The following is a 14,371-nucleotide window of genomic DNA, read 5'->3' as shown; positions in this document are numbered from 1 at the left end:
AATGATATGTGCTCTACTTAGAATTCGCCTTTGTGCTTGCATGGAGAACCTATTAACTCTGTTTTAATTTAAAAATATTTAACCAGGAAAGCTACATAAGATAAATCTTGTTTCCAGGATGTCTTGGGGTCTATTACAAATGTAATTTTACAAACGCTAACATGTTGGAGCTGAGAGTAATCTTTGTTAAGATGGACCGAGTCTTTACCTATTGAAGTGTTATATTTCTCCTTCAGTACCGTTGCTCTTGGACTTCAGGTAGGGTTGTCCATCACTTATCTGATCGGGCAAGGAGTTTGAATATTGATCCTTGTTGGAGCTGTAATATAAAAAGTAGGGTGTGGATTTGAAAATGTCACCACCTGTGTCTTGCACAATGTTGTAGCTTCTCCATGGCATCGGTTACCATTCAATTGAAGTAATTTTAAATATGGATGTTATGGCCCTTTCCATCTACGTAACATCTTAATAATGTAATATTACTAGTCTAAACTCCATCTTAGAGTTAAACTTTACATGTAGTCAAGAGCCCCTACTTAATGCCATGCACTGTTGAAGAAATATTATGTCATTTAGTATCTGCAATACCTTTGTCGCTCCAGCGTAATTGATGAATAAAAAGTGGAGACAAATATGTCCAGTGATTTCAAGTGACTATTCCATATACCCCCTGACTTTTAAGAGATGACATCAATATATGAATATTTTCACATTTGTGTAAATTCTATCGAACACCTTTTGGTGTATTTTGGACTGCTTTGGAAAGGAAATGTGCTGAGGAGCCAATTTCCCAAGTTGATCTAAAATATTCCTTCATGTAAGACTTTTATGAACGTGTTAAATGTTTCCTTCCTGGCTTAAAAGCTCAGTTCTCATAGTGGTTTAAAAATGTTGCTATCTTAGGAAATATTTTGACTTTTAGTTCCTCCATTTTGTGTGGTGTTACTCTTTTGATCAGGAGGGGGTCTAGCGGTTAGGGAAATAAGTGAAATGCATTCTGCTTTTTACGATGTCCTGTGAAAAGAAAAGAAGAAAAAAGAAAGTATTTCCACAGAAAACAGACAACTTAAATATTTTGTTTAAGAGTAGTTGCATTTTAAGAATGCCATTTATATGCCTATTATAGTTTGTGTGAACTAATGGAGGCTACCACTTTTAAATGGTTTAAAGCTAAACCGAAGTGTCTTGTTATCGATGACTTTGTAAACAATAGATGCCTATGTGACCTACATTTATGATTGCAAGCGGTTTGTTTAAAAAATAAATTATATGTGTGTGTGCAAAGTGCTGGTTTGATAGCGTGAAAAGGGCATCAAATGTCCTATTTTTGGCTGTTCCTCAAAAGGAAAGCAAAATAAACAGATCTGATCTATGGCACCTGCGTTTTCAGTATGTTTGGAATGTGAACTTACTTGGGAAGTCCATTTGCTGAACACCCAAACATAACATGCATTTGGGTGCCTCTCTCCCTGTTTCCCAAACATTCAGGCCAGCTGATAATGTTCCTGCAGTCAGTCTCCCATGTGCCTTTTCTCTTGAAGATTCATGGCCCTTCTTCAAATGTTCTCTGCTTGCTTCATTTTCTGAACTCCTGTAGCTTTTGTTGAATATATAACTGGTTCTGTGTCACAGACATAACCAATTCTGTTATACAGTACTGTACTGTACTTTGCAAAGGTGCAGCCATTCTTTTATCCTGAACTGATAGCAGTGATAGGTTTACCAGAGTAAAAGTAGGTTTCACACCATTTTATAAATCAGACAATTATTATTATTTATTAAGTTTAAACTTGTTTGTGTGTGCTTTTTAAATGGGGACTTTACATGGATGGGCATTAACACTCTAATTACTTTTCTCCAGTGATACGTAATCAGATTTTTCGACACTTAATCCATATTTGAGCACCAGTTTGAAATAACATTTATACACGTTGCATTTAAAGCTGCAGTTCAGTCTTTTTTTTTTTTTTACATTTATTTTTTTACTTAAATAGTTTCATGTGTGCAATCTCTAATTACCTAAAGAACTGTATAGCTGCAGCTCAATTCGTTTTCCATTTATTGATAGGTCGAAATATGGTGACATATTAAAAGCTGGCATTTGTTTATAATCTGCTTGACTGGCAGTGGAAGCTCATGAATATTCATGAGCAATCCTGAACTGACAAGTGCTACAGGGAGGGCAGGGCTGACAAAGGGGTGTGCCAGGGCTTGTGACAGGACATGAAGGGGCAGTGCCTTAGCAAATGGCTGTTAAAATAGAAAACAAGAAAATTGGTCTTTCAAAGTTGTTTTTTTAAAAACAGAAAATGCTAAAAGTATTTTTTCTTACTACAGAACTGATTTATTAAAAAAAACAAACATGCAGGATATTGACTGAACTGCAGCTTTAAGATTAATATTTACAAATATTTCAGGTTAAACTTTAGACAAATGAGGACTTTTTTTTTTTTTTTTTTAATTGCTCTAACCACTGATCTGAATTTGACTTTTTTTAGTCTCACTTGGGAAAATTGCCACATTTTAGAACAATTATATCTGTGGTTGGCTGATTCCATTAACTGAGAGTCCACGTGTTGCACATATTCTGGCAAATATTTTTTTGTTCAGTGCATAAAGTCTTTATTATGTACAGGAGGGCCCCGGGTATACGGCGGGTTCCGCTCCAGAGGCCCGCCGTATAGTGAAAATCACCGGAAAGCGGATCGTGAGATTTTCAGTGCTGCGCATGCGCAAACCGGCATTTTCGCCGTTCTGCGCATGTGCGATCTATACGCTGCGCGCACAACCTGCGGTCTGCATGCACGCCGGGCGCACCCGCCCATGCGTGATTTTAGTTTCAACATGGCGGCCCCCTTCTCGGTGCCGCCGTTTCAGCGGATCGCCAGAAAACGGAGCGCCGAGAAGCGGGGCCCTGCTGTAGTCTGAAAATAAGTGCAAAGATAGTTTGCTTTGGACTGCCAACTTTCCTAATGTTCTGGGTTTTGAAAGTCTGCTCGGAATAACCTTTCTAAGACCGCGTTTATACTGCATGCGTGACCGCGTGGTGTCACGCATGCGAAACATGCACTGCAGGCATTGAGGCGACATGGAGGCGTGGCCGTGATGTCACGTGAGCGGTTCGCCCGCATTGGCTGAACAATTCCAATTGTAGGTTCAAAAATCGCACACTTGGTAGCATGGTCACGTGCACTACGTGCGCCTTCATTGCTCTCCATTGATTTCTTTCCGGTGGCGTCGCACGCGCGCAGCGAATATAATCGTGGCCTAAGGGGAAAGTGGAGTGCACGCATTTATTGTGGCTATTGATGTATCCTGGGATGCTCCTGTCAAAGGAGCCCAGATTATAGCGAATAGGAAGTTTATCTCTTTAAAACATATACTGTACCACTTATTTTACAATTTCAAGTCAAATTGGAGGGGAAATGTAGACATTACTTAAATTGTGCTACTTTATTATGGAAGGATTTTCACCTCCAATTTAATTTATTTTATTTCTAGTACTGTAAGCTTCCACTGCAGAATGTAATTGTGTCCTCTGATTTCCTGAAAATATTTTGAGAACATATTGGTAATTTGTCATCTGAATTTCTGACAGCTGGCAAAGGGTTAAACTGGAAGCCGCAGAAGATGGTAGCCTGACACAATGGTGAGCTTGTCATGCTGCAGGGAGTGATGGAATCTGACTGCAGCACAGCACATGTGGTTGTCGCTGCTGCATCAACCTCTCCAGCTTCATTGTTACTATGATTCTACTCATTTATATTATATTGTCATTTTCATGTCCTGCCAGGTTCAGCAGCACTGTCAACAAGCTTGGGGTGGTATTTATTTATTTATTTTAAATTCCAAGTACTCTATTCAACAGCGATTCCAAAATAAACCGTATTTTCTCAGCTGTAATAGGAAATGTTGCTCGTATGCTGCAGTTTCACTTGGAGATTAATTGAGGTAACACAAAAGAAGGAAGCATTGGCCTCTCTGAGCTGTTTGTTACTGCAGTTTGGATACGCGATCCTCGCAGCACAGAGTATAGTGATGTAATGAAATCCAGTGTGTGCCATGAGCTGTATTTTACTGTGTGTCCTTAAAAAAATAATCATGCAGACTCCTGAAGACCAATACATACATAGTGCGCCTCTGAAATGGGTGTGGTTCACCGTTTGTGTTTTCTGATCTTAGCATTTCAAGGGTGTATGCTGCATTTTCAGTCGTGCTGCTGACTAGGTTTGTGGGAGTACATAAATAAGGCAGGGAAACCTGTTCCTTCTCCTTTTACATGTTTTTTTGTTGTTGGGAGAGATGGTGAGAAAAGAAACGCATCCAAAGTCTTTAAATGCAATCCTAAAATTCCTAAACTTTTTTTTTTTTATATAGATATATTTTTAATAACCATGTCTTTTGTTAGAATGCTGGTCGACATTTTGCTCTTTTTCTCAATATTTTTTGTACCATTTGTCTGATTTTAGAGTTCACGGTAATCGAACACCTCTGAAATGCCTGCCACCAGTTGTCAGTGCAGGTAATTGCTTGGAATCTTGACTGGTAAAGGATAATTTCTAGAGTTGCTTACAACTAAAAGTATGGGTGAAGTATCAGTCACAGTAGCTAGACTGGTTCTACCCAAGTTTTGAACATGCCGTCGTACACTTCAATAAACGAGTTCAAAATACAAGTCCATTTTTAGAACATTAAAAAAAAAAAAAAAAAAGTGGAAAATTTACATTTCTTGTTTTAAATGCGGGGTTGTATGAAAAAGGGAAGCCACTTATTAATGTAATCTGCTTCCTTAAAGATTCTGTAGCACGAAGTAAATGAGATAGATATATATATAGATAGATATAGATATATAACTATATCAACTGTAAATATTCCTGTATATTCATTTGCATGTCTTAGACAGGTCTGCAACCCTGTCTTTCACCATTATCACCAGCACACAGCACTTCCACTGCAGCAAGGGATTCTGGGAAATGACATGCAAATGAGCACACATGTCATGTCATTTCCCAGAATCCCTTGCTGCAGTGGAAGTGCTGGGTGATAATGTTGAAAGACTGGGTTGCAGACCTGTCTAAGACATGCAAATGAATATACAGGAATATTTACAGTTGCTTTATGCTTTACTGTGGAGGGTTTTTGTCACTTTTTTTTTATACCCACCATAACCTTAAGTGTGGTGAATACCGACTCTTATCTCATTTGAGCAAATGCCAGCAACCAACCTCACACTGATGATACCCATCAAGGTTGAAACATGTCTGTGAGTGGGTTTACTGGCTTTGCATCTCCCAAGCCCTTGCTTAAAAGTTGTGTCTAAGGGCTTGGACCCGCTGCGCCCGGCGGCGCGGGCGGCCGCACGAGCGTTCCCCACCAGCAGCGGAATCTCCCGAGCCGGTCCCAGTCCCCCCTCACTGCTCAGCTCACTGCACGCTGTGACGCGTCAGCCGCCAGGGGATTCAAGAGAATTGTAATCCCAAGCGGCGACGCGTCACGTGGTGTGGCTGTGAGCCAATGAGGAGGGGAGGCTTCGGGGGGTGGGGAGGAGAGTGTGGAGGGAAAGCAGCGATTTTAAATAAACTGCAGCACCAAGGAAGTCCCCCCTGCTCCCTCCCACAGACTCTCCTCTTGGGGGGGAGAGGGGGTCCCCCTTCCGATTCCCCCCCCTGCTCCGATCCCCCGGGCTCCGATTCACCCCCCGTGTGTATTTGTGAGTGTGTGCCTGTCTGTGTGTGTGTATGTGTTTGCCTGAGTGCGTGAGTGCATGTGTGTGCCTGAGTACGTGAGTGCCTGTCTGTGTGTGTGAGCGGCTGAACAGTTGAGGGGCTGAACGGCTGAGGGGCGGTCCCGCCCCCTCACGTCATGGCCACGCCCCTGACCCGTTTGGCCACGCCCCCCCACTCGCAAAAATGATCCCTTTTGGACCAGAAAAAGCCCCAAGTGCTTCTCCACGCGCCGCCTGTCTGCAGTGCGGGCGCGTGGTCTGAGGCAGTGGGGCCTTAGCCTAAAGCGGCATGCATTGGCTAAGGGTTGCTCATGTAATGTGAGCTTGAGATAAAAGGTGGCACTGTGTGCTCATTTGCATGTCATTTCCCAGAATCCCTTGCTGCAGTGGAAGAGCTGTATGCTGGGCGATAATGGGGAAAGACAGGGTTGCAGACCTGTCTAAGACATGCAAATGAATATACAGGAATATTTACAGTTGCTTTATGCTTTACTGTGGAGGGTTTTTGTCACTTTTTTTACCCACAATAACCTTTATATATATATATATATATATATATATATATATATATATATATATATATATATATATATATATATATATATATATATAGTGAATAAATGAGAACAAGGCACTCCGTCAGGTAGATATAGGTGGGTGCAAATCCTATATGAATCAAATAAGCAATACGATACCGTTTGAGCGAATATCAGAGGCAGCACTCCAAAAAGTAGTCAAAAAAATTGTATTTAGTGTGACATATAAACCGGTTTATATGTCACACTAAATACAATTTTTTTGACTACTTTTTGGAGTGCTGCCTCTGATATTCGCTCAAACGGTATCGTATTGCTTATATATATATATATATATATATATATATATATATATATATATATATATATATACGCAAATTAAAACATTTAAACAATAAAATAGTAACAATTGCTGCCTAAGTGTTAAACTACACACAATAGCAAATATATAGGGAAAAGGGGAAAACACGGGCGCAAACTGTTAACTAAACAATAAAATATGAGCATGAATAGACTGGGGATATATTAGAGTCCTTGATTTCTCTGAAACAAAATAGAAAAGAGACAAAATATGGTGAAGTACGTTTTGTAATGGTCAATGCGCAAAGGTAGATCGCTACTTACAAAGTAGCAGAAGTATACAAGCATATAAGGGTAAAAGGGGACGATAGACAGCACTCTGATGGTGTTAAATATATGCAATTGCAGGGTGCACGGAACAAAAGGGGACCCATATTCCCCTGTATAGTACTAACAAATCTACGTAAGTATCAGCACTCACTGTCTAATAGCTAAATGATGAAAACAGTTGGAATGCAGAATAAACATTTAATAATAAAATGAACCAGAAATAAATCAAATGTGTTTGCAGAAACCAGTAACGCAAATGGGCATGTCACAAAGTGAGGGGTGGGGGGGGGGAAAGAAGGAAAAGGGGAAAAAACATGAAACACAAGGAATATACACAAAAAAACAAAAAACGGAGAACGGAAAGTATGCTAGGGGGGTGACGTTTCGAGGGACTACCTCTTCATCTGGCCCATTCCCCCTGGTCCAAAAGGACCGAGAGGTACTTCCCTAAGCCTCCCTTCCCCTATACCTGGTCAAATCAGACACCCCTGAAAATAGCTAGTAAACATATAGTGTAAGCTAAATACAGCTAAACAGCTAATAGCAGGGCAGCAAGAATCCACTAATGGTACAGTTAAAGCTGAACACAGCTTGCAAGAAAGCAGCTTGCAAATGAGCACCAAGAGTCCACACAGTCAGTGAAAGGTTAATGAGAAAAATAAATGAAGTGGTCAAACCCTCAGTGGCTTTGCTCCTTCAGCTGCTCGTTGCTGCCCTGCTATTAGCTGTTTAGCTGTATTTAGCTTACACTATATGTTTACTAGCTATTTTCAGGGGTGTCTGATTTGACCAGGTATAGGGGAAGGGAGGCTTAGGGAAGTACCTCTCGGTCCTTTTGGACCAGGGGGAATGGGCCAGATGAAGAGATAGTCCCTCGAAACGTCGCCCCCCTAGCATACTTTCCGTTCTCCGGTTTTTTTTTGTGTATATTCCTTGTGTTTCATGTTTTTTCCCCTTTTCCTTCTTTCCCCCCCCACCCCTCACTTTGTGACATGCCCATTTGTGATACTGGTTTCTGCAAACACATTTGATTTATTTCTGGTTCATTTTATTTTTAAATGTTTATTCTGCATTACAACTGTTTTCATCATTTAGCTATTAGACAGTGAGTGCTGGTACTTACGTAGATTTGTTATACAAGCATATAGGATATAAAATCCTCTCCGTCCTGCTGCCTGGAGTGATGGTCTGCTTCCACTCCACGTGGAACGCCAAGATTCTCTGTGGTAGGTTTCCTCCGCCTGCAGCTGCCCTCCTGAGCTCCCTGGTTCCTCTGCTGACGTCGCGAGATTGTACTGCTGAGGTCACTCGGCCGAGATTACAGCCGTAACTCGGGGATAAAGTCCAAGGGATGCACAGATATTAAGGGAATTATGCTGAATGTAAATTCTGGATAGGGGATACTAAGAAATATTCAAAAGCCTCCGCCCTACGTGTTTCGTCCTGTAGCTAGGACTTCATCTACTTTTGACCTTGGGCAAGTCACTTTATAAACCTATCTCTGACACAAAAATTAGATTGAAAGCTCTTTGGGGCAGGGACTTGAGGTTCAGGCAGAAGTAATGCTTGCATTTTGTAAACTCCTGTTAATCAGCCAGCGTTGCTCAGTTTGCTTAGACGAGATCTTGCTGTATAAGGCAATGAGCTCTAGACCCTTTCACCACTGACCAGATTGAATAAGAGAACTTAAAAGTGATGCTTTTGTTTGACCTGAAACCAATTAGAATTGGAGTGGTAAGTGGTTTTTCTTTGCCAGCTGCACATGTAATGTTTTTTGGCTCTGCTATGCCTAGTTTGTGTGAGTTGTCCTTGGTAAGGCTCTGTCACATGGTAGCTCATTTCCTTTACTGTGACTTTTTTTGCAAATCTGTGCTCCGTTTGCTTTTGTGTGCAGCCTAGGAAACTGGCTTGCTGCCTGGCTTGCATTATCATACTTCTGTATATGAGTGGCATTACCTGTTTAGTTTTCTGACAGGTTTGCTTCTGTTATTTTTACAGTTGAATTTTTAGAGTTGAAGTTTTATATTTTTATGTCGCAGGCTGCTAATCTCTCTCTACGGTCTAATGACTTTTGAATAACCAATCGAAGTAGCAAAACTAGCCATGTATATTTTGCTGGCTTCTTAATCTCTACATTGACAGATCGGTCTGAAATAACTCGATTCTCTATACAACCTATGCGAGGCCTCTCCAGCACTAAAGTATTCCGTATACAGATTAAACCTTTGCCAGCTAAAATGCGTTTTAACTGGTAACCTAACAACGTGACGTGTTGATGTTTTGTTCCTAAGTGTTTGCTGTTTCCTGTGTGTGTTTGGTTCACAGCAATTTCACTTGGAATACAGAGTAGGCTGTTCCTAATAACATGATGTAAGTTCCCCCCTTTTTGTTTATTTTTTTTTTTATCCTTTATCCAATATATTGTGTAGACGAGATCAAAATATAGCAATTCAAATAAGTAATGTCAAGTTAAAGAATTTTTTTTGTTACAAATGTTAGCCTTTACCTTGTTTGGCTCCCACGTTTGTATCTTGGAAGTCTTTACATTTCATTCTTGAAATAATTTCTCTAAACCACTGATCCGTAGTGCAGGGGATGTTGAGGGGATTAGTGATGTGACGTGTTCAACTATTGTGTGTGTGTGTGTGTGTGTGTGTGTGTGTGTTTGTTTGGCTGGACTCCATAATTAATATTTTCAGGAATGTATAACCTACAGATCTCTAGGCTGTTTAGATTTGGTATTGTAGTTGCATGGATTTATGCAAAGAAAAGCAATTTGCTGGGGTTTGCAATTTATTTGAATCCTCTTGGATTTGCCTTTTAAAAATACTGCAGTTATTCCAAAATTGAGGTGATATGGTTAGTTATACCTTTAACATGTTTTGAGTGATAAAATAATTGAGTATAATTAACATAACAATAATTTTTGTATTAGACGTGTTCTTTTGATGCAATAGATTTTAATAATAAAGTAAATGGTGTATTGCATCATTAAAATAATTATTTATTTTGTAATTATGTAAAATCTATTTATCTTGGACATTAAGACTGTTTGAGCTGAGCAATTTTTATCGGCCAGTTGAAACTTCATCCAAACACCAGAACGGCAAAGCTATTTTTTATAAAATGTGTCCGTTTAGTTGATGGTTTATATTTGTGATGTTTAGGAAAGAGAGAACCTTTGGGTTCGCTGCTTTTGTTATGAGCTGTGTGCATAGGGATCCCAAATTAAGTATCAACTTTAGTTGCCCGAATGATCCTTACCGGACATTTTAATCACCCCATACCCTCAGTGATTTTTTTCTTAGCCTTTTCAATTTTCACAATCACTTTTAATGCTTTGTTAGCAATTTTATTATTTCCAAAAGCAAACCTAATTTGGTGTGTACTTTTGAAAAATTTCTAATGATAAATTTACAGTGAATACAATTGTCAGTTACATTTTTTAGTGGTACGGTTTTAAGTACAGTAATTAAGTGACGGTAGCAAACAAATATATTTATGGATCATACGTGTTGCGATGTTACATATCTAAATCCAGGTTCAGACTCGCCTGCGCTTCAATCAAGAGTACAATTCACTTTCCGTATTCTGTTGCCTCATTCAGCTCATCACATATCTAAACCCGTGAGCGCAGTGCAAGCTCACCAATGTGGCCACAATTGGTTTTCTAACATCCGCTAAAAGATTTGCTTTTTTAGAAGCCAAGTATTTTTTTCCTGTGTTTGAAACTAAATGAATGAGCATTTTTCCGCCTTGTTCAGATTTTTGTACAATAGTTTTTAAGATACCCTGTTGATGTAATTTAAATTGTGAATAACTGTTCATGACTGTCAGTAACCATTTCTTCCCTATTGCTGTGCAGATGAAGTGCCTGCAGACATGGTTGCAGAAGAATCAGGTCCTGGTGCACAGAATAGTCCATATCAACTTCGCAGGAAAACTATTGTCCCAAAAAGAACCGCTTGTCCAACGAAGAGCAGTATGGAGGTAAGGGGAAAACCACGTTCTGTATTCCTTGCTCATGTTTAAGTATTCCGGTGTTTTAACCAAACAAATACCGCCTACTGATCATCCTGCACTTCCAGCTGGAAATTAAGCATAAATTCCTATGGAGTTCCACCTCTTGTAGCAGCCCAGCCACAGGCAGGACACAAATGCAAAATAAGGGGCATATGAAAACACCAATTTCAAATGTAAATTCCTCCCCCCATCTTATTGTAAACACTGATTTTTAAATAAAATAAATACGCCAGAACAACTAAAAATCCCTGCAGATAAATAAATAAATAAATAAATATATATATATATATATATATATATATATATATATATATATATATATATATATATATAGTTTCTTTTATGTAGTGAATATTCTCCTAAACCCAGGGGTCTCAGAGTATGATTACCAGGGGCGGAGCTAGTGAATTGTGGGGCCTAGTGCAAGTATGAGCTGGGCCCCACATGGAAAGACACATTTAAAAAAAATATATGTGCAATTCTCGCCCCTCCTCCCCCTGACTTCCAAGCGCTGACTGGCAAACTTTAAACTGGGGGGGGGGGGGGGCAAGCACAAACAACCTGCCCAAATATCAAGACACCCACACCATAAAGCATGCATGCTCACCAGATGTGCCATACAAACAAATGTACACCAGATATATACATACATCATACACACAATCCCAAAGTGTATTGAAATTATGTATAGAAACTCAATATACACACCAAATTAACTCTCCACACTCCCATATAGACACACACCAAATGATATGTCCCATACATGCATTACAGTAACCCCACACACCCTTACCTGGATCAGAGTAGCAGAGAGGCCCAGGATGTGCAACCTGTCAGTCATACAGGCTGCCCTACATAGGAGGGGCTGGAGAGTCCATTCTGCACCTCTTATCTGCTACCTGCAGGGAATAGAGGGCGAAGTGCCAGGCAGTGAGTGCTGCTGACTCTGCAGAACAGCCGAAAAGATGGAACCCTAACCAGTCGGGGACCTAGTGCAGATGAAGCGGCTGCACTTATGGTAGCTCCACCTCTGATGTTTACCACATTTGCTTCTAGATGACCCCCTGACTCAGATCATTCTTTTAATAAAGGAGGTTCCGCAGAGATTTATTGGAAAGAACAGTCACTTAAAAAAAAAAAAAAAAAAAAAAAAACATCATAATAATATAGATTCTTTTAGCTTCAATCTTCCTCAAAAAAAAATGTGTGTATGTATACACACACACACACACACACACACACACACACACACACACACACACACACACACACACACACACACATACACACATTATATATATATATACAGTGTTCGACAAACCTATACATTTGCTCACCCCGGGCGAGTGGATTTAACCCCCGGGCGAGTAAATATTGGCCCAAGCAGCACACGTTTGTTACTAGGTGGCGAGTAGATTTTTTTGTGTGGCGAGTAGATTTTTTGGTGATTTGTCAACCACAGTATATATATATATATATATACACATGTATATATATATATATATATATATATATATATATATATATATATATATATATATATACACATACATACACACACACACTTGAAACAGCAGGTCTCTGGAGCTGAATGGGTGCCGTTAGCCACTTCGGGGTACTAAAGGAGGGTGCTTTCCCTGGCCTTGGTTAATGCGCCGTCGGGGGGCGGGCCAGTGACGTCACGGAGCTGGTTCGCCCTCATTGGGCGAACCACTCACGTGACCGGCCCTGCGCTCCCATGAGCGCGAAATCTAAAATTTGGATAAGACCTACGCTTCCGCAGGCGAGCCCCTACTAAAGCCGCTCTCATTGCGGCTGCAGGGGCTCACTGGCATGCACCAGCGCGGGTCAGCGCCTAGGCGCTGACCATGCCCGAGGCCTTATTACCAAACAACATTCATTAGATGAAGATTGTAAAAACTCTCCAAAGTGAGTGGAAAAGTTGCGTTTAAACAAATATTTCATAGTACTTTATTTTTTTTTGCTGGTCAACATTTAACATGTAAAACATGCCCATCACAAAACACGTGCAGACCACTCAATTGTCGGGCATCATAGGTACAGACTTGCAGGACACCAATCCGGAGGATACTGGCCAGCCGAAATGGACTAATTGCTGATGCGGTGGGGTTATGGCTACATGCACTGCCCAACGAATGGGCAGGGCCAGGAGTGGTGGGAAACATAAACGGGCCAATCAGATCAGCGTCGACAGCTAGTGCTATCCAGTAACATAACTGGGCAGAGTTAGGGTTCTCCACAAATCTTGGCTCCGAGCTGCCAGGGAGAGGGCAATGCCCGTGGCTTGAAACGAGTGTCCCCTTAGCAGGTGGCCGAGCTCCCAAACGCAACAATGCCCCAGACAAATGTAATGTATTCAACCTGAAAACACAATGATAATGTGGTTAACATTAACACCTACTGTAATGCATTTACCACATGCAATATAACAACTCTTTTCTCAGGAGTAGGGCTAACCCTTAAAGCGGTTTAGCCATATTGGGGGTCAGAGGCTCCAGGCGGGTTTAGCCTTTAATGTGCGGTTGCCATGCTGCTGCTTCTGTCACAATGCCATTGTCCTAAGTTTACTTTAGTCTTAAGAGGGACTGCCCTCTTTGTTTTTTTTTGTTTTTTACACTCTAAACTACAGTCATTGTTGTCCCTATTGCAACCGGGAATGCTAGAGATGATGCACACATTTAGTCCTCAAAGACCACAAACAGGATAAGGTTTTCCTAATTAATTGTGCATTCGGTTATCTATAGATTTCACCTGGACAAATTGCTTGTGTGAGTGCTACCCTGAAAATCTGGCCAGTTTGTGGCCCTTAAGGACCGAACTTGTGCATCACTGTTCTCCTTCAAGTCAGGGGTGGCCAACCTTCTATTATGTTTTTTTTTGTTTTCAGGTGTGCCAATTAATGGGGAACAATTTTACATCAGCTATTAATTTATACCGGATCCTAAACTAAAGGCCAAAAGTAAACAAGGATAATAAAAACCTAACAGAAGCAGACTACGCCCACATCGGCTTCTGTCAGTACAGATCCGTACTTCTTTTTAACAAAGTTCATTGCTGAAAAAAGTCTGTTAACTAAATAAATATGGGAAATAACTTGCATGTAATTATACTTTAAACTGATTGATTTATTTTACGTTTTTAATTGTTACATTTTGAAAATGAACACAATTTTAATAACATCTTTGTTAATATTCATGAGTTTCTCCTGTCATGTTTTTTTACTGTAAGGATTTTGTATAGTTCCTTTAGCGAAAAAATAAAATAAAAATGTTCCTGCCAATTTTTTTCTTTGTTCTTTTTTTGGTCCATCACACGGACCATTCCAAATACCGTTGTTGACCACCCCTGCTTAAAGACATGCCTGCGCTGAAAAAACAATTAGGCCAGGTCCCCGCTGGCTATTGCAGAGCCCGCTGTGACAGACGCTGCAGGGACA

The 14,371-nt window shown here is 40.4% G+C and overlaps 1 protein-coding gene across 2 annotated transcripts in view; it reads left to right on the top strand.

The window, feature by feature from the left end:
- Nucleotides 1–14,371, top strand: part of FBXO11 (F-box protein 11) — a 72,052-nt gene that overhangs the window by 19,447 nt on the left and 38,234 nt on the right. For both annotated transcript variants that reach the window (XM_075595826.1, XM_075595825.1), the window contains exon 2: nt 10,757–10,881. In XM_075595826.1, the coding sequence (XP_075451941.1) occupies nt 10,757–10,881 (125 nt within the window). The remainder of the gene's footprint in view (nt 1–10,756; nt 10,882–14,371) is intronic.

The sequence above is a fragment of the Ascaphus truei genome, chromosome 4 (genome assembly GCF_040206685.1).
Source record: "Ascaphus truei isolate aAscTru1 chromosome 4, aAscTru1.hap1, whole genome shotgun sequence".
NCBI classification, from domain to species: domain Eukaryota; kingdom Metazoa; phylum Chordata; class Amphibia; order Anura; family Ascaphidae; genus Ascaphus; species Ascaphus truei.
Note: the sequence above shows the minus strand (reverse complement) of the source record. Positions and strands in the feature narration are given on the sequence as shown.